The 23,532-nt window shown below is 53.0% G+C and overlaps 2 protein-coding genes across 3 annotated transcripts in view; both read right to left on the reverse strand.

Annotated features, from left to right (window-relative positions):
- The window catches only part of LOC138764441 (phospholipid-transporting ATPase ID-like), a 78,600-nt gene extending 76,550 nt beyond the window's left edge, over nt 1–2,050 (reverse strand). Inside the window, exon 1 of the mRNA XM_069940365.1 lies at nt 1,971–2,050. The gene's annotated coding sequence lies outside the window, so the exon portion shown is untranslated. The remainder of the gene's footprint in view (nt 1–1,970) is intronic.
- Nucleotides 1,826–19,462, reverse strand: LOC138764442 (aquaporin-3-like). 2 transcript variants are annotated; one of them, XM_069940368.1, is made up of 8 exons: nt 18,901–19,462; nt 17,014–17,169; nt 12,814–12,969; nt 11,300–11,426; nt 10,281–10,418; nt 8,761–8,879; nt 6,963–7,180; nt 1,826–2,119 (listed from the first exon to the last, which is right to left on the reverse strand). In XM_069940368.1, exons 1-8 carry the CDS (start codon nt 18,937–18,939, stop codon nt 1,921–1,923), a joined length of 1,152 nt encoding a protein of 383 aa, XP_069796469.1. In that variant the 5' UTR covers nt 18,940–19,462; the 3' UTR covers nt 1,826–1,920. The 2 variants fall into 2 exon arrangements, with proteins under 2 accessions (XP_069796469.1, XP_069796470.1); XM_069940369.1 differs by having other exon boundaries at nt 17,014–17,077; nt 18,901–18,914.
- Nucleotides 19,463–23,532: the final 4,070 nt, after the last annotated feature.

The following is a 23,532-nucleotide window of genomic DNA, read 5'->3' on the forward strand; positions in this document are numbered from 1 at the left end:
CCGTAGCAAAAAAATGTATTATGTCAACCTGGAAATTGGAAGATAATTTGAGAATACAACAATGGTATATAGAAATGAATAAATGTATTCATTAGAAAAAATAACATAATTTAAGAAATAATATTGAAATATTTGAACACATATGGGAGCCATACATGAAACACAATAGAGGAAACCTACCGGGGACATCTACCACCTAAAATAATGAAAGGAGAAGGAAATGAAAAGAATTGATTCAGTGGAATTTCTTGTTTATTTTTATTGAATGACATTGTTTGACTGGTTTAATGTATCTTAGACTCTGTACTTTAAATGAATGGGGGGGAGGTAGGGAGGGTGGGATGGGAGGAGGGAGGGGAGGGAGAAAATGACACTGCATATATTTGAAAAGGAAAATGTATGTATCTTGGTCAATGTGGTTTATGGTGTGAAAAATAAAAAAATAATTTAAAAAAGTGCTTCTTAACCAGCTTTAATGAATTCTGTGGAATCTGTCACAATGTCAACAACTTCAGCTCCATGTTTCCTCCAGCCACCCCTCTTGCCATCTGAACCCCATCCTCCGCCCTTCAACCTGCAATCTCTGTTCCGGTTTCTCTGGGGTCCGTCCAAAAGGGTGCAGAGAATGAAGGAGCCCATGGGGGAAGGAAGGGAGTGTTGAAGAACGGATGTTGGTGTGGAGGGGGGCAGTTGGGGGAGGGAGCATTTGGAATGTTGTGCTGGAGGGAAGGGCAGTTGAAGGGAATGGGTAGGGGAGGGAAGGGGAGTTTGGGGGCTGTTGAGGAGATATCCTCAGGTATTTGGGGGACGGGAGGGGACGAGGTTGTGGGATGTGGGAAGTTGGGGGTGTTAGTTGGATAGGTGTGGGGTTGGGGTATCTGAGTGGGAGTTGAGGGTGAATGGAGAGTGGGGGTAAATTGTAGGGGAAGAAGTAGGTGGATATGGGGAGAAAGAGGAGTGGAGATATGGGGAGAGGGGGGATATAGGGGAGGATATGGGGAGAGGGGGATATGCAATAGAGAGGGGATATGTGGGTGAAGGGGATATGGGGAAGAGGGGTGATATGGGGAGAGAGGGATATGCAGGAGGGGGGATATGCAGGAGAGGGGGATATCTGGATGAGAGGGGGATATGCAGGAGAGGGGGTTATGTGGGTGAGAGGGTGATATGCGGGAGAGGGGAGATATGCAGGAGGGGGTTATGTGGGAGAGAGGGGATATGGGGAGAAGGGGGATATGGTGAGAGGGCAGATATGTGGGAGAGGGTGGAAATGTGGTAGAGGGGGATATGTGGGAGAGGTGGATATGGGGAGAGGGGGATATGTGGGAGAGGTGGATATGTGGGAGAGGGGATATAGGGAGAGGGCAGATATGTGGGAGAGGGGGACATGTGGGTGAGGGGGATATGAAGGAGAGGCAGATATGGGGAGAGGGGTGATATGTGGGAGAGGGGGATATGAGGGTGAGGGGGATATGTGGGAGAGGGGGTATATGGGGGAGAAGGGATATGCAGGAGTGGGGGATATGTGGGAGGGGGAATATGTGGGAGAGGGGGATATGGGGAGAGGGGGATATGTGGGAGTGGGGGGATATGTGGTAGTGGGGGGATATGTGGGAGTGGGGGGATATGTGGGAGTGGGGGGATATGGGGAGGGGGATATGGTGGAGAGGGAGATATGTGGGAGTGGGTAGATATGGGGGAGAGGGGTATATGTGGGAGGAGGGATATGTGTGTGAGGAAGATATAGAGTGTTAGAGGTCCACCAAGTGACAACGTGGCCTGACCTTTCCAGTTGTTCTCCACCCGTTGCCATGGAGATGGTGGCCAGTGCAGCAGGTGGGCGGTGCATGTCCAACCCCCAGGACAGAACACGCGTGTACTCCAGGGCCAGTTGCAAAGGGCTGGCGCCTCACGGGGTCCCTACATGGGCTGTTCAGCCTCTGCACTCAGGTCTTCGGCCTGGGCCTCACCTCGTGCCAGGACCTGGACCAGGCTTCCTGATGCCACCTCCTCTTCTTCCTCGTGGTGAATCTCGAGCAGCAGTTCATAGATGAGCATCCCCAGCAACCCCCCAATCACCGGTGCCACCAGCGGAATCCACCACCAGTTGTTCTTTGCCCTGCAGGAGGAGTAGAGGGGGTTGTGGGGGTAGAGAGGGGAGTATGGGGACAAAGGAGGATATGGGGCAGAGAGGGGGACATGGGGCAGAGAGGGGGATAAGGGGCAGAGGGCATATGGGGAGGATATGGGGAAGAGAGGGGGATATGGGTAGAGGGGGATATGGGGCAGAGGGTATATGGGGAGGGGAATATGAGGGGAAGAGGGGGATATGAGGGAGAGGGGAGAGGGTGGGATATGAAGGGGAGGGGAGATGGATAGAGAGAGGAGAGGAGGGGAGGTGGATACAGAGGGGACGGGAGTTGGATAGAGGGGAGGGAAGGTGGATTGAAAGGAGGGAAGGTGGATAGGGGAGGGAATGGGGAGGTCGATAGGGGTGGATAGATGAGGGGAAGAGAGGTGGTGGATTGAGGGAAGGGAGGTGGATGGGGGGAGACAGGTGTGGTGGGGAGGGGGAGTGGGTTCGGTGGGGAAGAGGAAGCCCACAAGTCAGTGAAGCCGTGTCGTCCACTCCACTCTGCAGTTGCCAGAGCCCGGGAGAGGGTGGGAGGGGATGAGGAGTGGGACCTGGAGACCCCCAACTTCACCCTCTCCCTCCCCCAGAGGGAGGGCCAGAGTGTTGAGTTCAGAGACACTGGTTTGATGGGTTTTGGGTGGGGTCCCGTTGGACGGGGGTAAGTGTCCGAGTTCTCTCGCCTGCTCAAAACCTTTCCCATCCATTACCATTAAATTTTTAATTAAAAAAAAATGATCTACCGCGCGGTAACAGGCCATTTGGCTCGCAAACTCGGGTTGCCTAATTTACCCCTCATTAACCCAAACCCCCCGGTATGTTTAGAACAGTGAGAGGAAACGTATCCATCCAGGGTAAACCCCATGCAGACCCCTTCTCCCCTCTCCCACATATCACCCTCTCACCCATATATCCCCCTCTCCTGCATATCCCTCTCTCACCCAGATATCCCCCTCTCCTGCATATCCCCCCTCCCGCATATCCCCCTCTCCCCATATCACTCCTCTTCCCCATATCCCCTTCACCCACATATCCCCTCTCTCCTGCATATCCCCCTCTCCCCATATCCTCCCCTATATCCCCCTCTCCCCATATCTCCACTCCTCTTTCTCCCCATATCCACCTCCCTCTTCCCCCTACGATTTACCCCCACTCTCCATTCACCCTCAACTCCCACTCAGATACCCCAACATACAAACTCCTTACAGACAACACGAGATTCGAACCCCGGTCCTGATCACTGATGCTGTTATGCCGCGGGCACTGTCCACTATCCCAGCCAGGCCACCTTTGTCCAAATTGTAAATCTCCCCCCCTCCCACCACTCTCACTTATTTCTGCCTCTAAAATTACATTTTAAAAAATCAATTGACCTACAGCACGTTGACAGGCCCTTCTGTCCCACGAGCCCATATCGCCTGAATACCCCAGTTAACTGATAGCATCCCCCCCCCCACAAAATGTTTTGGAGCACCCAGAGGAAATCTACATCAATTATGGGGGAGGAGGGTGGGAGAGAGTGTGCAAACACCTCTCAGACAGCTCCGGATTTGAACCCAGAGGTCACTGGCAGTGTAATCCAGAGGGAATGGTGGGGGGGTGGGGGTAAGGCATTGGGAGGAAGAGCTTTCTAACCCAGATACTGGACAGATGCCATTGGGTCAGTGAGGGCCGCAGAGGTGATTTGCCAGGACGTGGCTGGGAGCAGAAGGGTTCAACACGCAAAAGTCCTCAGCAGGTTACGCTACATGACCAATATTTCGGGCCAGACCCCTTCATCAATGTCAGCTATTTATAAAAAAAGCCATAAGAGCAGAAATTAGGCCATTCAGCCCATCGAGTCTGCCCCATCATTCGATCAGGAGCTGATCCATTCCCCTACTCAGCCCCACTGGCAGGCCTTCTCCCCATAATGCCCTGGCTAATCAAGGGCCTGTCAATCTCTGCCTTAAAGACAACATCTGCAGACTTTCCCATTTAATTTGGTGTGAGGTGCTGCAGTTTGGAAGGTCAGATCTGAAGGCTGAGTACAGGGTGAATGGTTGGATACAGTGCGGAGGAACAGAGTCCAAATCCGTACAACCCTCAAGGTTGATAGGACAGTTAAAAAGGCTGATCCGACGCTGGGCTTCATTAGTCGGAGGTGGGGGGGGGATTGAGTTCAGGAGTCGTGAGGTCATGATGCAGCTCTACAAATCTCTGGTGAGACCCCACTGTGTTCAGTTCTGATCACCTCATTACAGGGAAGGATGTGAAAGCTGTGGAGAGGGGGCAGAGGAGATTCACCAGGATGTGGCCTAGATTGGAGAACGTGTCTTACAAGGCAAGGTTAGCAGAGCTAGGACTTTTTCTCTTTGGAACATAGAAGGGCGAGAGGTGCTTTAATTGAGGTCGACAAGATTCTGAGAGGCCTAGATAGGGCGGATGGCCAGCACCTTTTCCCCAGTGCAGGAATCGCAAACACCAGAGGACATCAGTACAGAGTGAAGGGAGGGAACTTTGGGGAGTTGACAGGGGTAAGTATTTGACATGGAGAGTTGTGGGGGCCTGGAATGCATTGCCAGGGGATGGTGGTGGAGGCTGGAACATTAGGGACATTTAAGGAACTCTTAGACAGACACGGAGATGGTTACGGGGTAGGGAAGATGTAGTTTGTTTAGGTTTGCACAACATGGAGGGCCGAAGGACCTGTACTGTGTTACATTGTTCCATGTTGGGCCTGGATGGGCCAGGCCGGTCTCTCCCAATGGTTCGGGGGGGGGGGGGTGTTGAGGTGCACCTCAGAGAGGTTTATAAAATCATGGGGGGCTGTGGATGAAGTGAATTATCACATTCCTCCCCTCCCCCTTCCCGCCCGCCCCCTATCCTGCTACCCCCACCTCATCAGGGGAACAAGAGGCTTTACGACGAGATTGAAGCGCCTAAGGGGGGGCAACATTTACACGCAGGGGGTGGTCTGTGCCTGGAGTGAGCCACAGGGGGGGACGGGATAGAAATGGGAGGGGGGCTGTTCAAAGGGAAATTCTAACAGATGGGAAGGAGAGGACAGGAGGGGTGGAGAAAAAATGCGGTGGGGAGGGGATGTTGGAATCAGGAACGGAGGGGGGAAGACTCTCCCAACGTTGAAGACTATCTGGATGCCAAGGCGGAGAGAGCAACAGAAGAGAGAGAGAGACCCTTCAGCCTTCTAGTCTGTGCCAAACTATTATTCTTCCTCGTCCTACTGATTGGCACCCAGTCCATAGCCCTTCGTACTCCTCCCATCCATGCGCCTGTCCTATTTAGGGGACCTCCCCTTGTTCTAAGGTGGGCCGCACAGTTAGCGCAATGCTGTTACAGCCTCAACGACCCGGGGTTTGAATCCGGCACTGTCTGTAAAGAGCTTATCCGCTCTCCCGGCGACTGCATGGGTTTCCTCTGGGCGCTCTGGTTTCCTCCCACCCTTCAAAATGTACAGGGGTCATAGGTTAATGTGGGCAGCACGGGCTCGTGGGCCAGAAGGGCGTGTTACTGTGCTGTATGTCTAAATTTAAATAAGATTTAAAATTCTTCTGCACTCCAGGGAATAAAGTCCTAACCTGTTTTAACCTTTCCCTGTAATTCAATCCCCAAAGTCCAGGCAACATCCTAGTAAATCTTCTCTGCACACTTTCAATCTTATTGATCTCTTTCCAGTAGTTCGGTTACCAAAACTGCACACAATCCTCCAAATGGGTCCTCACCAATGTTTGATAAAACTTTACCATCACATCCCAATTCAGTACTTTGATCTATGAAGGCCAATGTGCCAAAAAGCTCTAGTTACAACCCTCGTTACAGGAAGGATGTGGAAGCTGTGGAGAGGGGGCAGAGGAGATTCACCAGGATGCCGTCTGGATTGGAAAATATGAGGCCAAGTGAGCAGAGCTGGGACTTTTCTCTTTGGAGAGAAGATGCCAGTGGTAAGTTTTTCTTTTAAACACAGAGTTGTGGGGGCCTGGAATGCATTGCCAGAAGTGGTGGTGGTGGAGGTTGGAACATTGGGGGCTTTGAAGATCATCGTAGATGGGATGGAAAAAAAAATACAGGGTTATGAAGTGGGGAAGGTTTAGACCAGTGGGGTCTCAACCTTTTTTCTTTCCACTCACATCCCACTTTAAGGGCCATCGGTTCTCTGTGATTAGTCTGGGATTGCTTAAGGTGGGATGTGGGTGGAAAGAAAAAGTTTTAATCACCTCCCCCATTGACTCATTATGAGCACCGTTTCAGAACTCCAAGGGAAATGGGGCCAAGGACAATTTTTCTCAAGCAAAAGATTTCTGTCACAACTGGGTCTAGAACAGCAATTCTCAACCTTCCCTTCCCACCCACATCCCACCTTAGCAATCCCTCACTAATCACAGAGCACCCGATAGCCCTTAAAGTGGGATGTGGGTGGGAAGAAAAAGGTTGAGACCCATTGATTCCCCGTGTCTGTCCTTCCAAAGTGCAACACCTCACAGTTGTCTGTATTAAATTTAGGATGGCACGGTTGGCATAGAGTTTAACCGTTACAGCACCAGTGATCGGGACTAGGGTTCAGATCCTACACTATCTGTAAGGAGTTTGCACATTCTCCCCGTGTCTCCGCAAGATTTCCCCGGGGGAAAACCTCCCACCTTTCAAAGACATACCTGGGATGTGGGTTAATTGGGTGTAAATTGGGCGGCACGGACTCATGACTGAAAGGGTCTGTTACCGTGAAAGCCTAAATTTTAAAATTTGTAAATTTTAAATTAAAAACTTTGTTAAATACAAAGCAGGGGCAACATTATCATCAAATGCCAAAATACGCGGATCGACACTGACTCACGTAAAGACTTTGCTTCCCCAGCCGGCGACGTAGGTGAACATGCGCGGGCCAAAGTCTCGGGCCGGGTTGATGGCGTACCCCGTGTTGGCCCCCATCGCCATCCCGATGACGAGCACGCAGAGGGAGACCGTGGGAGGCCGCAGGAAATCGGGCAGCATCGCGTTCCGGGAGTCAGACACCGCCAGGATGCAGGTCAGCAGGACGGCGGTGCCGATAATCTTCGGCGGTGAGGTGGCAGGAATTCGGGGGGGGTGCGGGGAGAGAGACAGAAAATTTTGTTGAGGGAATCACTGCAGTCCCTCCAGGTACCCCCCCCCAACTGTTGGAATCCCCCTCCCTCTATACCCACTTTCCAACGCCTCTTGGGAGATTCGGCAGGCTCACAGAACAGGCCTTTCAGCCCACAGAGCTGTGCTGACCCAATAACCTACCCTAACAGAAGTAAAACACAAACGTTTGCAGGCACTGCGGTTAAAGTAAAAACACAACGCTGCAGAGAGTAAATTTCCTCTCCTCTCCGCTCTCCCCCTTCCGTAGGGACTGCTTCCTTTGTACACTCATTGCCCCGCTCGGCACCGCCCCTGTGGCCGCAGGAAGTGCCACACTCGCGCCTGCACCTCTTCCCTCACTGGCCGTTCACTTGTGAATCTGTTGGGGAGGGGTTTCCTCCTGCAGCTGGAACTCCCGTCATGGCCTCCTTCTACATAGAAGAGGCTGGGCCTTGACTGGAGTGGGGGAGGGGGAAAAAATCGTTTGGCTGAGCACCTTCACTCCATCCGCATCTTCCGGCACCCCCACTCCCGCACTGGCACATCTATCTGTGGCCCCATGTGCCGACCCGCCAGGACCATCCGTAAACTAGGGGAGCGACACCTGATTTTCCATCTGGAGGGCATTAACGTCGAATTCTCCAGTTTCTGCGAGCTTGCTTTCCGTTCTCCCATCCCTCCTTTCCTCCAGCTCTCCACCCCCTTCCCTCCATTCACAGAGCCCTTCTCCTCTCCCTTTCTTATCCACCTTTGACCCTCTGCCTGTGGGACCGGTCTCCTCCTCCCACCTTCCCCCCCCCCCCCCCACCATTTTGTTCGGTCGTTTTTCCACACCAAAGCATTGATTATGCATCTTTGCTACAGTTTAAACTGCCCTAACAACGGCTCCGAATTTCCCCACTGCATTTCTCTCAGTCCTGTGCACCTCTCTTAAAAGATCCTGCTGACCCTGCCTCCATCGCTGTTACCAGCAGCACTTTGTATGCATCAAACCCTCTCTGTGTGAATTACTTAAGCAGGGGAGGAGAGGAGGGAAGGAGGTGCAGGGGGAGGAGGGGGGAGGGAGGGAGGGGCAGGAGGGTGAACACAGGCCGACAGGTATGAGGTCACAGATGGATAAAGGAGGGAGGGTAGGAAAATGATGGGGGAGGGGGCAGCTCTGAATGGAGAGGGAAGGGGGTGGATAGTTGGAGGAAGGGAGACGGGGGAAGGGGGATAACAGAAACCGGAGAAGTCGACGTTAATATCGTCTGGTTGGAGAGGTCCCGGCCAGAACAGAATGTGTTGTTCCTCCATTTCGTGACTGGCCTCATTTAATAGTTGCATGAGGCCTCAGACGGACACGTTGGGGTGCGGATCAGGGGCAGAATTGGCACGGTTGTAGCGGACAGAGCAATGAATGCTCAACGAAGTATCCTCCCATTCTGCGTCCGGCTCACCAAGGCAGTGGAGAGTGCAGACGGAGCCGATGGACTGAACGGACTCTGGTGGGGGGGTGGGGGTGGGAGGTGGGGAATGGGTGGCATTACCTGGTCGATGAAGCCGCTGCGATTGGTGATCCCTTCCGCAGGGTACGTGGCGAAGATTGCCGCTGTGCCTTGGGGTCCCTCAACCGTCAGGTTCCCATTGGAGAACTGGTGAATCGCCTCTGGGCATGGAGGGAGAGGGAGGTGATAAGACAGCCCCAAACCTCTCCCTGTCCCGCCCCTGTGCACAAACCACTGCCCTGAGGGAGCCTGTGGGTGGGGGTGGCGAGGAGGGAGTGCCATGGGAGGGGGCGGTGAGGAGGGAGGGGTGTTGATGAGGGAGGGGGCAGTGAGGGGGGGTGAGGAGGGAGGGGTCGATGAGAAAGGAGGGGCAGTGTGGAGGGAGGGGTGATGATGTGGGAGGGGGGGAAGGGATGGTGAGGAGGAGGTGGAGAGGAGGGAAGGGCGGAGGAGGGAGGGGCGGAGAGGAGGGTGGGGTAGTGAGGAGGGCGGGGCAGAAAGGAGGGAGGGGCGAAGAGGAGGAAGGGGCAGAGAGGAGGGAGCATCGAAGGAGGGGGAGTGAGGAGAGAGTTGATGAGGGCAGTGAGGGGAAGGCGTTGAGGAGGGAGGGGTCGATGAGAAGGGAGGGCCAGTGTGGAGGGAGGGGGTGGTGATGTGGGAGGGGGCATTGAGGAGGCGGGAGAAATCAGGAGGGGAGTAGGAGGGGCAATATGGAGGGAGGGGTGGTGATGTGGGAGAGGGCAGTTAGGAGGGAGGGGGCAAAGAAAAGGGAGGGGTGGAGAGGTGGGAGAGGAGGTGAGAAGGGAGTGGGTGGAGAAGGGAGGGGTGGAGAGGAGGGAGGGACAAAGGAGGAAGGAGCAGTGTGGAGGGAGCATCAAAGGAGGGGTTCAGGTGCGCAGTGTCCTGAATGTGACCACACCAGCAGACATGGTGGTACAGAAGCCATTGTCTGCACTGGGTGGGTCATTGAGAAGAAGAATGCAGAGATCATTTGATAGCTGTCTAAAATGTTGGTTAGGTCATGCTGGTGGGCAATCCTGGTTGCCCCATTATAAGAGGGATGGGGAGGCTTCGGAGAGAGGGTAGAAGAGACCCACCAAGGTGGTGACAGATTTCAAGGCTCCAAGCCACGGGGGAGAGGTTGGACAGACCTGGATTGTTATCTCTGGAGCGTCGGAGGCTGAGAGGAGAACCGATGGAGGTTTATCACCTACTGAGATGCACCAATAAAGTGGACCATTCCACGGTGTAAAATGTATCGCACGCTGGAGGCCATGGGATTAGGGAGAGGGTGGAGGATGGCGGCAATGCATTGCCGGGGGCAGCAGTGAAGCTGATGCTTCTGGACAGATGTGTGAATCGCCGGAGGAACGAGGGAAGAAAGTACCGGTGACATGATTGATGCTCCATGTTAAGTGCCATGTAAACACGTCGCACAGCAGTGCCCCCCTCCTGCCAGCAGGGGCACTGTGTCCAACATTTCCAAGGCCTCGAGTGGCCCAAGGACGCGCACGCCCGCCACATCACGCCCTCTCCCCCCCGCCCACCCCGACGTCTCACACCGTAGTAAAGCGTGAAGGTGGTGGCGGCCGCCAGGAAGGAGCCCAGGCACTCGGCCAGCGTGTAGAAGGGCATCTTCCACCAGGGGAATCGCCCCAGAGTGCACAGGCTGATGGTCACTGCTGGGTTCAAGTGCGCCCCTGAGAGGCAAGAGGTCAAAGTTCAAGTTCATTGTCAGAATAAATCACATAGAACCCAGAGATCCCTTTATCTGCCGGTCTTTGTCATTCCTGTCCCATATTCCCTGCTGATACGTCTCCTCCCTCTGTAACCCACTCCCCAAGATCCGTTATTCCATATAGAAACCTCAAACCCCTCTATTAAATCCTAGCCTGTGAACCACACCTGGGGATCAGTTATTTTATACATATCCCCACCCTCCCCCCCCCCTCACCGGACCCCTGGATCAGCTCCCAGCCTGTAACCCACTCCCGGGGATCTGTTATTCTATATATAAACCCCCGAACCCCTGGATCAGATCCCAGCCTGTAGCCCCCTGCCAGGGATCTGTTATTCTATATATAACTCCCCAAATCCCTGGATCAGCTCCCAGCCTGTAACCCACTCCTGGGGATCTGTTATTCTATATATAAACCCCCGAACCCCTGGGATCAGATCCCAGCCTGTATCCCCCTCCCAGGGATCTGTTAATGTATATATAAACCGCCCCCCCCAACCCCTGGATCAGATCCCAGCCTATAACCCACTCCTGGGGATCTGTTATTCAATAAATAAACCCCCTGAACCCCTGGACCAGATATCAGTCTGTAACCTACTCCTGGGGATCTATTATTCTATATATAAACCCCCGAATCCCTGGATCAGATCCCAACCTGTAACCCACTCCTGGGGATCTGGTATTCTAAATAAACCCCCCACTAACCCCTGGATCAGATCCCAGCCTGTAACTGACTCCCAATGATCTGTTAATCCATATATAAACAAGTAACCAGGTGCCAGTCTGCCTTGATGTAACCTTGGGGAGGGTGTGCGCTCTGATTGCAGAGGTGGGATGTTCTACCTGAGACTCCGATGGACATGTAGTTGCCAAAGAGGACACCAATGGCAAAGCCCATGTTGATGGACAGGTAGGTCCCTTTACGGTCATAATTTGTGACCACTTGAGCTACTGTTGCTGTTCCCATCAACTGCAGTGACAAAGAGGTTCATGGTAAGTTTCTGACTGCGGAGGGAACTTCACTCTGCATCTGACCCTGGGAGTGTGTGATGGGACAGTGCGGAGGGAGCTTCACTCTGTATCTGGCTGCAGGTGTGAGGGGACAGAGCAGAGGGAGCTTCACTCAGTGTCTGACCTCAGGTGTATATGATGGGACAGTGCAGAGGGAGCTTCACTTGGTGTCTGACCACAGGAGTGTGTGAGGGGAGAGTGCAGAGGGAGCTTCACTCTGTGTCTGACCCTGGTTGTGTATGAGGGGACAGTGCAGAGGGAACTTCACTCTCTGACCCCGGGTGTGTGTGTGATGGGACAGTGCGGAGGGAGTTTCACTCATTGTCTGACCCTGGGAGTGTGTGAGTGGACAGTGCAGAGGGAGCTTCACTCTGTGACTGATACCGGGAGTGTGTGATGGGATGGTACGGAGGAAGCTTCACTCTGTGCCTGACCCCGGGTGTTAGGGGACAGTGCGGAAGGAGCTTCACTCTCTGTCTGACCCCGGGAGTGTGTGATGGGATGGTGTGGAGGGAGCTTCACTCTGTGCCTCAGCCCAGGAGTGTGTGATGGTACAGTGGGAGGGAACTTCACTCTGCGTCTGAACCTGGGAATGTGTGATGGGGCAGTGTGGAGGCAGCTTCACTCTGCGTCTAACCCCGGGAGTGTATGATGGGACGGTGGGGAGGTAGCTTCACTCAGTGTCTGACCCTGGGAGTGTGTGATGGGACAATGTGAAGGGAACTTCACTCTGTGTCTGACCCCAGGAGTGTGTGAGGGGGCAGTGCAGAGGGAGCTTCACTCTCCATCTGACCCCAGGTGTGAGGGGACAGTGCGGAGGGAGCTTCACTCTGTGTCTGATCCCGGAAGTGTGTGATGGGACAGTGTGGGGGGAGCTTCACTCTGTTACAGACCCCGGGAGTGTGTGATGGGATGAGAAGGGAGGGAGCTTCACTCTGTGTCTGACCCCAGGAGTGTGTGATGGGATGGTGCGGAGGGAATTTCACCCTATGTCTGACCCCTGGAATGTGTGATGGGACAGTGTGGGGGGAGCTTCACTCTGTTACAGACCCCGGGAGTGTGTGATGGGATGGGGGGGAGGGAGCTTCACTCTGTGTCTGACCCCAGGAGTGTGTGATAGAATGGGGGGGAGGGAGCTTCACTCTGTGTCTGACCCCAGGAGTGTGTGATGGAATGGTGCACAGGGTCCTTCACCCTGTGCCTGACCCCGGAAATTTGTGATGGGACGGTGCGGAGGGAGCTTCACTCTGTGTCTGGCCCTGGGAGTGTTTGATGGGACGGGGTGGAGGGAGCTTCACCCTGTGTCGTGTCTGTCTCTTGGGAGCGATCTGTCTCGAGACACTTACTATAAGAATATATTCTCCCAAGAACTCTGCCATGCACTGCCTCAGCAAGAAGTTCTTCACCTGGATCTTCTGTCGGATAATCCTTGCCACCGCCGTCACCTTGAACACCGTGCCTTTGACCGGGGTCAAGGTTTGACCCTCCATCGCTGGCTTGACCTGTTGGTCGGGGAAGCATCATGGCCGTGCAGTCTTGAATTTGCTCGAGGAAGTGCTCCCCCATCCCCGAACCCTTTCCCCCACTCTCTTGCTGAGAGTGCACCCGTTGGAATAACCCCCCTACCCCCCATCCCTGTCAACCTCAGCACTTTCCGTCCCGCATTTCCATTGACCAACTGAGCACCAGTAACTTCCTGTCGAACCAAGACTCCATCAGTTTCAAGCAAGGGGCCTTTGAGACCCACCCACCATGCTGACTGGAGTCCCACAGACAGATTAGAGACCCTTGGGTTCACAGGGATGATTCCGGGAACGAAAGGGTTAATTATATGAAGAACATTTGACAGCCCTTGTCCTGGAATTTAGGAGAATATGGAGGGATCTCATTGAAACATTTCGCATGTTGAAAGGCGTGGACTGAGTCGATGTGGAAGAGTCTTGGACAAGAGGGCACAACTTCAGGATTGAAGGGCGTCCGCTCGGAACAGAGGAACGTCATCAGATTCTGTGAATATGTGAAAGCTATTGCCATGGGTGGCTGAGGGGGGCCAGGTCTCTGGGTGTAGTTAAGGTGGAGATTTGTAGGTCCTTGATGAGAATCGAAGGTTATGGGGGAGGAAGGCGGGCAGTGGGGCTGAGTGGGGAAACACATCAGCTCACGATTGAATGGCTTTAGATCATCGGGAGTGTGGCCTCAATAGATTGGAAAAATCCAGGTAACATTAGAGGGGAGGAGAAGGTCAAGGAAGTTACTGAAATCTCCAGAATTTAAAAAAAAAATTATGGGAAATATAGAACTTCAGCCCACGATATTGTACCAACCTAAAAAGAACTAACCCCCCCCCCCATCTCATTACCCTCTATTTTTCTTCATTCACGCATCTAAGAATCTTTTATTTTTCTTCATTCACGCGTCTAAGACTCTTTTAATTGCTCCCAATGCACAAGCCTCTCAGCGGAAATAAAAGTTGCCCCTGACGTCTCCCCTAAACTTCCCTCCCTTCACTCTGTACAGACGTCCTCTGGTGTTCGCTACTCCTGCCCGGGGATAAAGGCGCCGGCTGTCTGCTTCGTCCACACCCCTCATAAGTTCACTGTTATCTGACTGTACAAGTAGAACCCGATGAAACAGCGTTCCCCAGTCCTCGGTGCAAAACACGCAGATGCACAACCAGACACAACGCGCGCACAGTCACACAGTACAAACGCAGGACAAATATACATACCGTATATAAACTAAATAAAGAAATGTTGCTTCGTAAATACAGTAAAACCCCCAGTATCCGGCACCTATGGGGAATTAGTAGATGCCAGATAAATGAATTTGCCGGTTGCTTGAGATTATGTGTCTCATGGACTGACGAACTGACAGCTAGGGGGCACCAATTTAAAACTTTTGTATATTTTACCTATTTATTTTCCACATTTTTTTTGCCTTCCTGACAAGTGAGGAGATGTTGAGCATCCACAATAGGTCACTAGTTAAGTGGACTCCAAGGAACTTGGTGTCTCCACCACAGAGTTGTTGATGTGTAGTGGAGGGTGGTCATTCCTGGTCCTCCTGAAGTCCACGACCATCTCCTTCGCCTTGTCCACAATGAGACTCAGGTTGTCCTTCTCGCACCGCGTCACAAGATGCCCCCCCCTTCTCCGCAGAGCAACACGTCATTGTTGCCGACGAGGCCAGCGACTGTTGTGCCAAACCTGATGTCCACTGCTGCAGCTGGATCTAGCGGGTCAGGAGCGTGAATGGGAACGGGCCAAGCCCGCAGTCCCGAGGTGCGCCAGGGCTCAGCGTGATAGTGCTCAGACCGTGGTCTTTCCGCTAGGAAGTCCAGGACACAGTCACAAAGAGGGCAGCTTCTCCACCAGCCTCTGGGGGGCACCCGTATGACCAAATAATCTTGCATTGTCACCTCTCATCACCAGAGTCAGCCATTCAGCCTATCGGGTCTGCTCCGCCACTCAACAAAACTGCAGCTGACCTGACGATCGGCTCATCGCCACCTCCCTCCCTTTTCCCCATATCCCCATCTGTGCAAAAAATCTTTGCCTTTACTGAGGTCACCTCCACTGCTTCAGTGGGCAGCCAATTTCTCTGCAAAAAGTGGTCCTCCTCATCTCTGTCCTAACTGGATCTTGAGGCTACGTCCCCTCGTTCTGGTCTCCCCCCACCAATGGGAACAATTTGCCAACCTCTATCTTATTGATGCCTTTCATAATTTTATACGTTTCTATGATCGCCTCTCATTCCTCTAAATTCCAGTGAGTCCAGTCCCAGACGCCTCAATCTCCCCTCACTTACCGACCCCTCATTCCTGGAATCAACCTGGTGAACCTCCTCTGCACCATCTCAGTTACATAAAAGAGGACTCCAAAGTGTTTCCCCCCACAACTCCACCTCCTCCCCCTCAATCTATACAAAGAGTAAAAAAGTTGGAGGGGTGAACATCAGACCACGTGAAAATGAGTTCAAAGAAACTGCGGTTGAACTGCATGGATATCTTGCATCTGCCTTCAATGTGGAGGTTCTGGTGATGTGCCAGGCATTCGAGAGAGTCGGAGGGTAGAAGAAGTGAGCGAGACCTGGGCTCAGGGCTGTATGTGATTTAGATTGCACTGGACAACAAATTTTTTTCAAAAGGTTTCTGGGAAAAAAAAATTGGGGGATTCTGACAGACAACTTCGAGATTATTTCAGATTTGTGGTACTGTGCAGAAAGTTTGGAGAAACATTTAACTTAACCTTTAATTGAATTCAGCAGGTTTAACCACATAACAACGCTGCATTCAGCCGAAAAAATGTTTTGTTGCTGATTTTCATTTGTACTCAGCATCTGATGCCTCTCTTGTCCAGCATCAGCCAGCCGGCGCTGATAGATTCCAGCTGCCCCAATCCTGCTTCTCCTGGCAAAAACTTTCACCCGTGTCTGTCACGAGATCAGCGGGGAAGACGTCCAAGTGCGAACACAGGAAATTAATTTTCAACGATGCGTCACACTTTCCGGTTTTATTCGCTTGAAGTGGACTTAAGATGTGATAGGAAATCACGACAGTTTCTATCTGAAACACCAGAATGCGATCGGGACATTTTAAGGTTATTTCCGTGATCAGCTGCCCCGAATTCCGTAAAATATATGCCCAAAGGTGTTCAGGAGCAACATCTTTGTTGTGCAGTGTCGCAGAGGGAATGGCTTCGTAGCCAAGTTTGGCCGATGATTCAGAGATGGGGTGGAGGGAGCAGGTAGTGGAAACAGGGAGGACTTGGATGGATTAGGGGGAACGGGCGGGCAGAGAAGTGGCAAATGAAATCCAAAGTTGGAAAGTGTTTGGTCGTGCACTTTGGTGGAATTAACGGGCAGACTATTTTATAAATGGGGAGAAAGTTGAAAATACTCAGATTCAAAGGGACCTGGGAGTCCTCGTGAACTCACTCATTACCAGACACATCTTCCCCTCTCTGCCTTCCGTGGGGACTGTGCTCCCTCCGTGGCTTCCTCATGCGCTCATCCTTCCCACCAATCGCCTCACCTTCCTCTGTGACCGTAGGAGGTACCACTACCTCCTCCCTCACCATGGTCTGGGGCCCTAAACAGGCCTTTCACATGAAGCCACCCTTCACGCGATTGTGGCATCCGGTGGTGGCTTCCTCTACATCAGGGGTGGGGGGGTGGGACTGGGAGTACCTTCGCTCCGTCCGCATCACCACTGCCAGAGACCATCCAGTAGCCAAGTTCTGTGTCACACTCCCACATCTAACCATGCACTGTTCCCCTCCCAGACCACCCACAAGTTGGAGGAACAACACCCAATTTTCTGTCTGGGAGCCCTCCAGCCGGATGGCATTAACATCGACCTCTCCGGTCTCTGCTAACCTGATCTCCTACCCCCCGCCACTTCCCTCTCCCTTCTCCCCTCCATCGCTGCTGTCCCCTCCCTCCCTTCTCCACCCACCTCCCCCTTTCGATCAGGCACCTGCCGACATTTTGTCCACACCTTGATAAAGGGCTCAAGCCCGAAACGTCAGTTCTGTATTTTTTTTTACCTTTGCGACATAAAGGACGTGGTTTGACCTGCTGAGTTTCTCCAGCGTCGTATTTCGACTTGAGCTGAGAATGAGGAGGAATTTATTTACCCAGAGAGGGTGAATGTGGAAATCAAGGCCACTGACAGCTGTGGAGGCTAAGTCACGGTGTGGAGGCTAAGAATAAAGGTGGAGGCCAATAGATTACAGGGGAGAAGAGAAGGGAGGGGCCTGAGAGGAGGATTATGTTGGCCATGATTTGAATGGTGGGGCAAATGGCCTTACGCTGCCCCCACATCCCATGGAGTCACATATGCCCGTCCTGTTTTGTTCCCCCACATCCCTCACCACCAGAATCCCACCTCCTCACACCCAGGTCAGGGATGGGGTGGGGGGTTCACAGCCCCCCGTCCTGCAGATCACAGGGAGTGAATGCAGAACTACACACCCATGCCTGCCAGATGCCCACAAATGCAGGCTCACATACACGTGCCCAAATGCGCATATGCACACAAATCTGCACACACACACACACACACACACACACACACCCCCTATTCAGGCACACAGCCACACACACACCCACATGGACACACACACACACACACACACACACACACACACACACACACACACACACACACACATACCCTATACAGGCACACAGCCACACACACACCCACATGGACACACACACACACACACATCCATATACACCAACAGAGGCATATACATTTTCACACACACACTCACACAGCCACACACTGATACATGTGCACACCCATACACACACACACACACACACCCACATCATATAACAATTACAGCACAGAAACAGGTTAGTTCAGCCCTTCTAGACCATGCAAAAGACCTTCTCCCACCCAGTCCCATTGACCCACACCCGACCCATAATCCTCTACACCTCTCTCGTCCATATACCTATCCAACATTTCTTTAAATATTAAAATCAAACCAGCATCTACCACTTTGGCCGGAACCTCATTCCACACTCCCACTTTTCCCCTCCTCAGTCTCAATCCACGTCCTCTTGTTTGAATCTCCCCACTCTCAATGGAAAAAGCCCATCCACATTGACTCTCTCTGTCCCCCTTGTAATTTTAAATATCAAATCACCCCTCAATCTTCTACGCTCCAGGGAATAAAGTCCCAGCCTGCTCAACTTCTCCACGTAACTCAAACCCTCAAACCCAGGCAACATTCTTGTAAACCTCCTCTGCACTCTTTCCTGTTTATATCCTTCCCCTAATTCGGCGACCAAAACTGCACACAATATTCCAAATTTGGCCTCACCAATACCTTATCCAACATGACATCCCATCTCCTCTACTCAATACTCTGATTTATGAAAGCCAATGTACCAAAAGTTTTCTTCGCCACCCTATCTGCACGTGACTCCACTTTCAGGGAATTATGTACCCGAATTCCTAAATCCCCTTGTTCTACTGCACTCCTCAATTGCCGACCACATAACGTGTATGACCTCTGCTGGTTAGTCCGACCAAAATGTGGCATCTCACTTTTCTCAGTATTAAACTCCATTTGCCATCTTTCAGCCCACGCTTCTAACCGGCCTCTGCAAGCTTTGGAAACCTTCTTCACTGTCCACAACACCACCAATTTTCTTATCATCTGCAGACTTATTCATCCAATTTACCACCCTATCATCCAGATCACTAATATCTATGATAAACAACAATGGACCCTGTACCGATCCCTGAGGAACTCCACTAGTCACCGGCCTTCAAACTGACAAACAGTTTTCTACTGCTACTCTTTGGCATCTCCCATCCAACCATTGTTAAATCCATTTCACTCCTTCAACATTAATACTTAATGGTTGAACCTTCCAAACTAATCTCTTATGCGGAACCTTGTCAAAGGCCTTACTGAAGTACGTATAGACAATGTCCACAGCCTTCCCCTCATCCACCTTCTTAGTAACCTCCTTGAAAAACTCTACAAGGTTCGTTGAACATGATTATTCCACGTCCCTGGTTAACCAGTCCCTGGTTATCCAAATAATTGTAATGTGGCGGCGCCCATCCTCACGGCAAACCGGCCCCGCTTGTATCGCCATGTGGCGGGGCAGCCATGGGGAAATGGCGTCGTCAGAGGTTTCTCTCTGACTCCAGCCTCCCTTCCAGCGCTCGCCCTGGGCAGCGATTATGACGTCACAATGTACCAGGTGACTAAGCTCCTGCTGCCCTTATAGGGTCGCGCTAAATATGAATAAAAACAGTTGTTAATGACCCTCAACATGGTGACTGTGTTTCTTCCACTGCTCACACCGTCACAGTGGTGACCCCGACGAGCCCAGACGTTTTTCTGGACTCAAAACACCATAGATTCAGCAGAGGTTAACGCTGTCTCCATCAAGCTCCCCTCCTTTTGGACCCACTGACCGAGAACATGGTTCGGGCAGGCGGATGCCCAATTTCAACTCCGCAACATCTCCTCAGATCTCCCGATGTTCTATCATGTTGTGAGCGCTCTGGACCAAGATACGGCAGCAAGGGTGGACAACATCATCCACCACCCCTTGGCTATGGGCAAGTAGACCACCCTCAAAGACCTGCTGCTTGGAACTTTCAGGCTAACTCCCCAGCAACGGGCTTCCAAGCCCCTTCACCTAGATGGGGTTGGGGACTGTAGTCCGTCGGCACTGATGGACAAAATGTTTCCTCTGGTGGAAGACCACAAGCCTTGTTTTCTCTTCTGCCAGATATTCCTGGAACAGATGCTGGAGGACATCCAGCTGCTCCTCACAGATGAAGACTTCTCAAACCCGAGGAGTGCAGCAGCCCACGCGAATGCCCTCTGGCGCATGAAGAGGGAGAACGAGGCAGCCCTCAACCAGGTGGCATGACCAGGAGCCATCCGACCGCAAGCCACTCCCAAGACCAAGCCAGAGGAGGGCCAGTCGACCTCCTGTTTCTACCACCAGCGCTGGGGAGCGCAAGCCCGAAAGTGCCGCCAGCCCTGTGGGTTTCAGGGAAACGACCAGGCCAGCCGCCATTGATGGCTGCGACAGCTGGCCAAACATACAGTCTCCTTCATGTGACTGTCAGATCCACTGGCTGCCGATTCCTGGTGGACACAGGGGCTGAGCTCAGCATCCTTCCCCCCACAGCATTAGAGACTCGCACCTGAGCACCCGATCTCGAGGTCCAACCCTGCGGGTGACCAACGGCTCCACCATCAGGACCTACAGCACCCGCAGGGCACAGATCCACATCAGGAAGGAGAGGTTCCACTGGAGGTTCACCCTAGCCTCTGTGGCTAGCATGCTGACTTAACAGCTAGGATCCTGTTAGGGGCTGAGATCCTCAGAGCTCACGGCCTGCTTGTTGACATGAAGGGCAAAAGGCTGGTCAATGCCTGAACGTTCCACTCCACCCAACTGGACACAGCAGAAGCCCGCAGGCCTGAATCGCCCCCATAGCCGCTGCCAGGCATGAGTTCGATGAGATCCTCCATAAATTCCCCCCCATCTTAGAGCCATGATTCAATGCCGCCCTGCCCCAGCATGGGGTCTTCCACCACATCGACACACAGGGCCCCCCACTAGACCCAGACAGCTGCCACCCGAGAAGCTCCAGCAGGCAAAGGAGGATTTCTCCAGGCTCCAGGAACTGGGAATCATCCGGCCCTCGGACAGCGCCTCGGCATCACCACTCTATGTGGTCCCGAAATCCTCTGGGGGCTGGAGACCGTGCAGTGACTACCATTGATTGAATGACACAACCACCCCCGACACATACCCGGTGCCCCACATACAGGACTTCTCCGCCAACCTCCACGGTGCACGGGTCTTCTCCAAAATGGACCTTGTGCAGGGATACCATCAGATCCCGGTGCATCCAAACGACATGGGTAAGACGGCCATTATCACCCCTTTCAGCCTCTTCTAGTTCCTGCATATGCCCTTCGGTCTAAAGAATGCAGCCCAAACGTTCCAAAGCCTCATGGACATGGTTGGAAAAGACCTGAACTTTGTGTTCATTTACCTGGACGATATTCTCATTGCCAGTCGCAACCGCAATGAACACAAAGCCCACCTCCATACACTCTTTGCCCGGCTGGTGGACTTTGGCCTCACAGTCAATGCGGCCAAATGACAGTTCAGCAAGAAGTCCCTCCAGTTCCTGGGCCACATCATTTTGGTGGCTGGGGCCGCACTGACACCGGAGAAGGGAGCAGCTCTTCACGAATCCCCAAACCCTCCACCCTGAAAGGCATCCAAGAGTTCGTGGGGATGGTGAACTTTTACCATCGTTTCATCCCCAGAACCATGCACAAAATGCGCCCATTGTTTGCACTCATGGCCACCAAAGAAAAGACTTTATCGTGGTCAGAGGAGGTGGACAGGGCTTTCATCATGACAAAGGAGGCTCTAGCCAGCGCCACGCTGCTGGTGTACCCGCGGCCGGAGGTGCACAAGGCTCTCTCTGTGGACAGTTCAGTTATGGCAGTGGGAAAGGGGTCCTGGAACAGTGGCTCGATGGACAATGGCACCAGCTGCCCTTTTTCAGCAAGCAGCTGCAGCTGTCGGAGCTCAAATACAGCATCTTCGACCAGGATCTCCTGGCACTGTATTTGGCCATCCACCATTTCTGCTACTTCCTCAAGGGCAGGTCGCTCACAGCCTTCACGGATCACAAACCTCTCACTCAAGCACTGGCGATGGCCAAGGATCCATGGTCTGCCAGATAGCAGCGCCACCTCTCATATGTGTCTGAGTCTACGACTGACATCCGACACAGGGCTGGCAAGGACAATGTAATGGTGGATGCGCTCTCCCGTCCAGCCATCAACACTCTCGCGTCCGGCCTGGATTACGAGCAATTGGCTCAGGCCTTGCGGACTGACATCTCGGGCCTCAAACTCAAGGATGTCCAGGTGCCCAGCAGCCCAGACACATTGCTCTGCGACATCTCAACAGGCACACCATGCCCGGTAATCCTGCCGCACTGGAGGGTGAAGGTCTTCAGTCTGATCCACAACCTTGCTCACCCAGCAGTAAAGACAACCGTGCGGATAGCCGTGGAGCAGTTTGCGTGGCACGGGCTGAAGAAGGAGGTGGCAGAACTGGCCAGAAACTGTACCAGGTGCCAGACCTCCAAGGTCCAGCAACACACACGAGCCCCCATCGAGAACTTTGACCCGGCAGTTCGCAGATACCAACACATCCACGTTGATATCGTTGGGCCCCTCTCGGTGTCCAAGGAGGCTTGTTACCACTTCACAGTGGTGGATCGGGCCACAAGGTTAAGGAGGCCTCCACAGAGACATGTGCCAGGACTCTGGTCAGCCAATGGATCGCCCGTTTCGGAGTCCCAGCACACATCACTAGCGACAGAGTGGCGCAGTTCATGTCTGCCCTGTGGACTCAGATAGCGAAACTCGTGGGGGTCAAGCTCCACCACACCACAGCATACCACCCGCAGTCCAATGGGTTGGTGGAGAGGTTCCACAAACACCTGAGGGCATCACTTACGGCCAGGCTCTTTGGACCAGACTGGGCGGACGGACTACTCTGAGTTCTCCTCGGGATTAGGACGGCACCCAAGGAGGACCTGCAGGCTTCATCAGCGGAGATGGTCTATGGCGCATCGCTTTCCCTGCCAGGTGAGTTTTTTGGCCCAGACCCTGACACCACGGCCACTGACAAAAACCTGCTGGCAGACCTATGCAGGTGACTGGCCTCCCTAGCTCCCCCACCACCGGCACGCCACGACACCCGGCCGTTTCATCTCCCCAGAGAGCTCGACTTGGCCCAATTTGTTTTCGTGCGGAGGGAACCACAAGGTGCACCGCTACAGCGACCGTACAAGGGGCCATACAAAGTCCGGCAGAACCTTCACCCTGGACATTGGGGGGGAGAGAGGAACTTTTTACCGTGGACCGTCTGAAGGCGTCCCATCTGGACATGTCACAGCCGGTGCGGACGGTCACGCCAATGTGCCGGGGCAGGCCGACAAAGCAACAGGATGCCTAGCCGGTTCAGGGGAGGGGGGTAGTGTGGCAGCACACATCCTCACGGCGAACCGGCCCCACTTGTATCACCACGTGGCGGGGCAGCCATGGGGAAATGGCGTCGACAGAGGTTTCTCTCTGACTCCACCATCCCTTCCAGCGCCCACCCTGGGCAGCGATTATGATATCACAATGCACCAGGTGTCTGAGCTCATGCTGCCCTTATAGGGGGACGTGCTGAATTTGAATATAAAAAGTCATTAACGACCCTCAACGTGGTGGCTGTGTTTCTTCCACTGCTCACACCGTCACAGTGAATTCCATCCCCAAGAACATTCTCCATTAATTCACCCTCCACCAACGTCAGACTCACAGGCCTATTATTACCCGGTTTACTTTAACAGCCATTTTTTAAAAAAAACAGAACAGCACGAGCCACCCTCCAATCCTTCGGCACCTCCCCCACCCCCTTTTATTCTCTTTAAAATAGCCAGGACTGCCTCCTCGTTAATCTGGGTAGCTTCCATGACCTCACTACTAGTT

Source organism: Narcine bancroftii, chromosome 5, assembly GCF_036971445.1.
Source record: "Narcine bancroftii isolate sNarBan1 chromosome 5, sNarBan1.hap1, whole genome shotgun sequence".
Taxonomy (NCBI): Eukaryota; Metazoa; Chordata; class Chondrichthyes; order Torpediniformes; family Narcinidae; genus Narcine; species Narcine bancroftii.

Bases quoted from the DNA above. Each gene is read 5' to 3' on its own strand.
- LOC138764442 (XM_069940368.1), bottom strand. From the start codon at position 18,939: ATGAGGGGAAGGCTGTGGACATTGTCTATACGTACTTCA. The intron at 10,419-11,299 runs GTAGAACATCCC...CTTGCCTCTCAG, and splicing joins CATGTCCATCGGAGTCTCAG to GGGCGCACTTGAACCCAGCA. The intron at 2,120-6,962 runs GTGAGTCAGTGT...CTCCTCCTGCAG, and splicing joins TGGGGAAGCAAAGTCTTTAC to GGCAAAGAACAACTGGTGGT.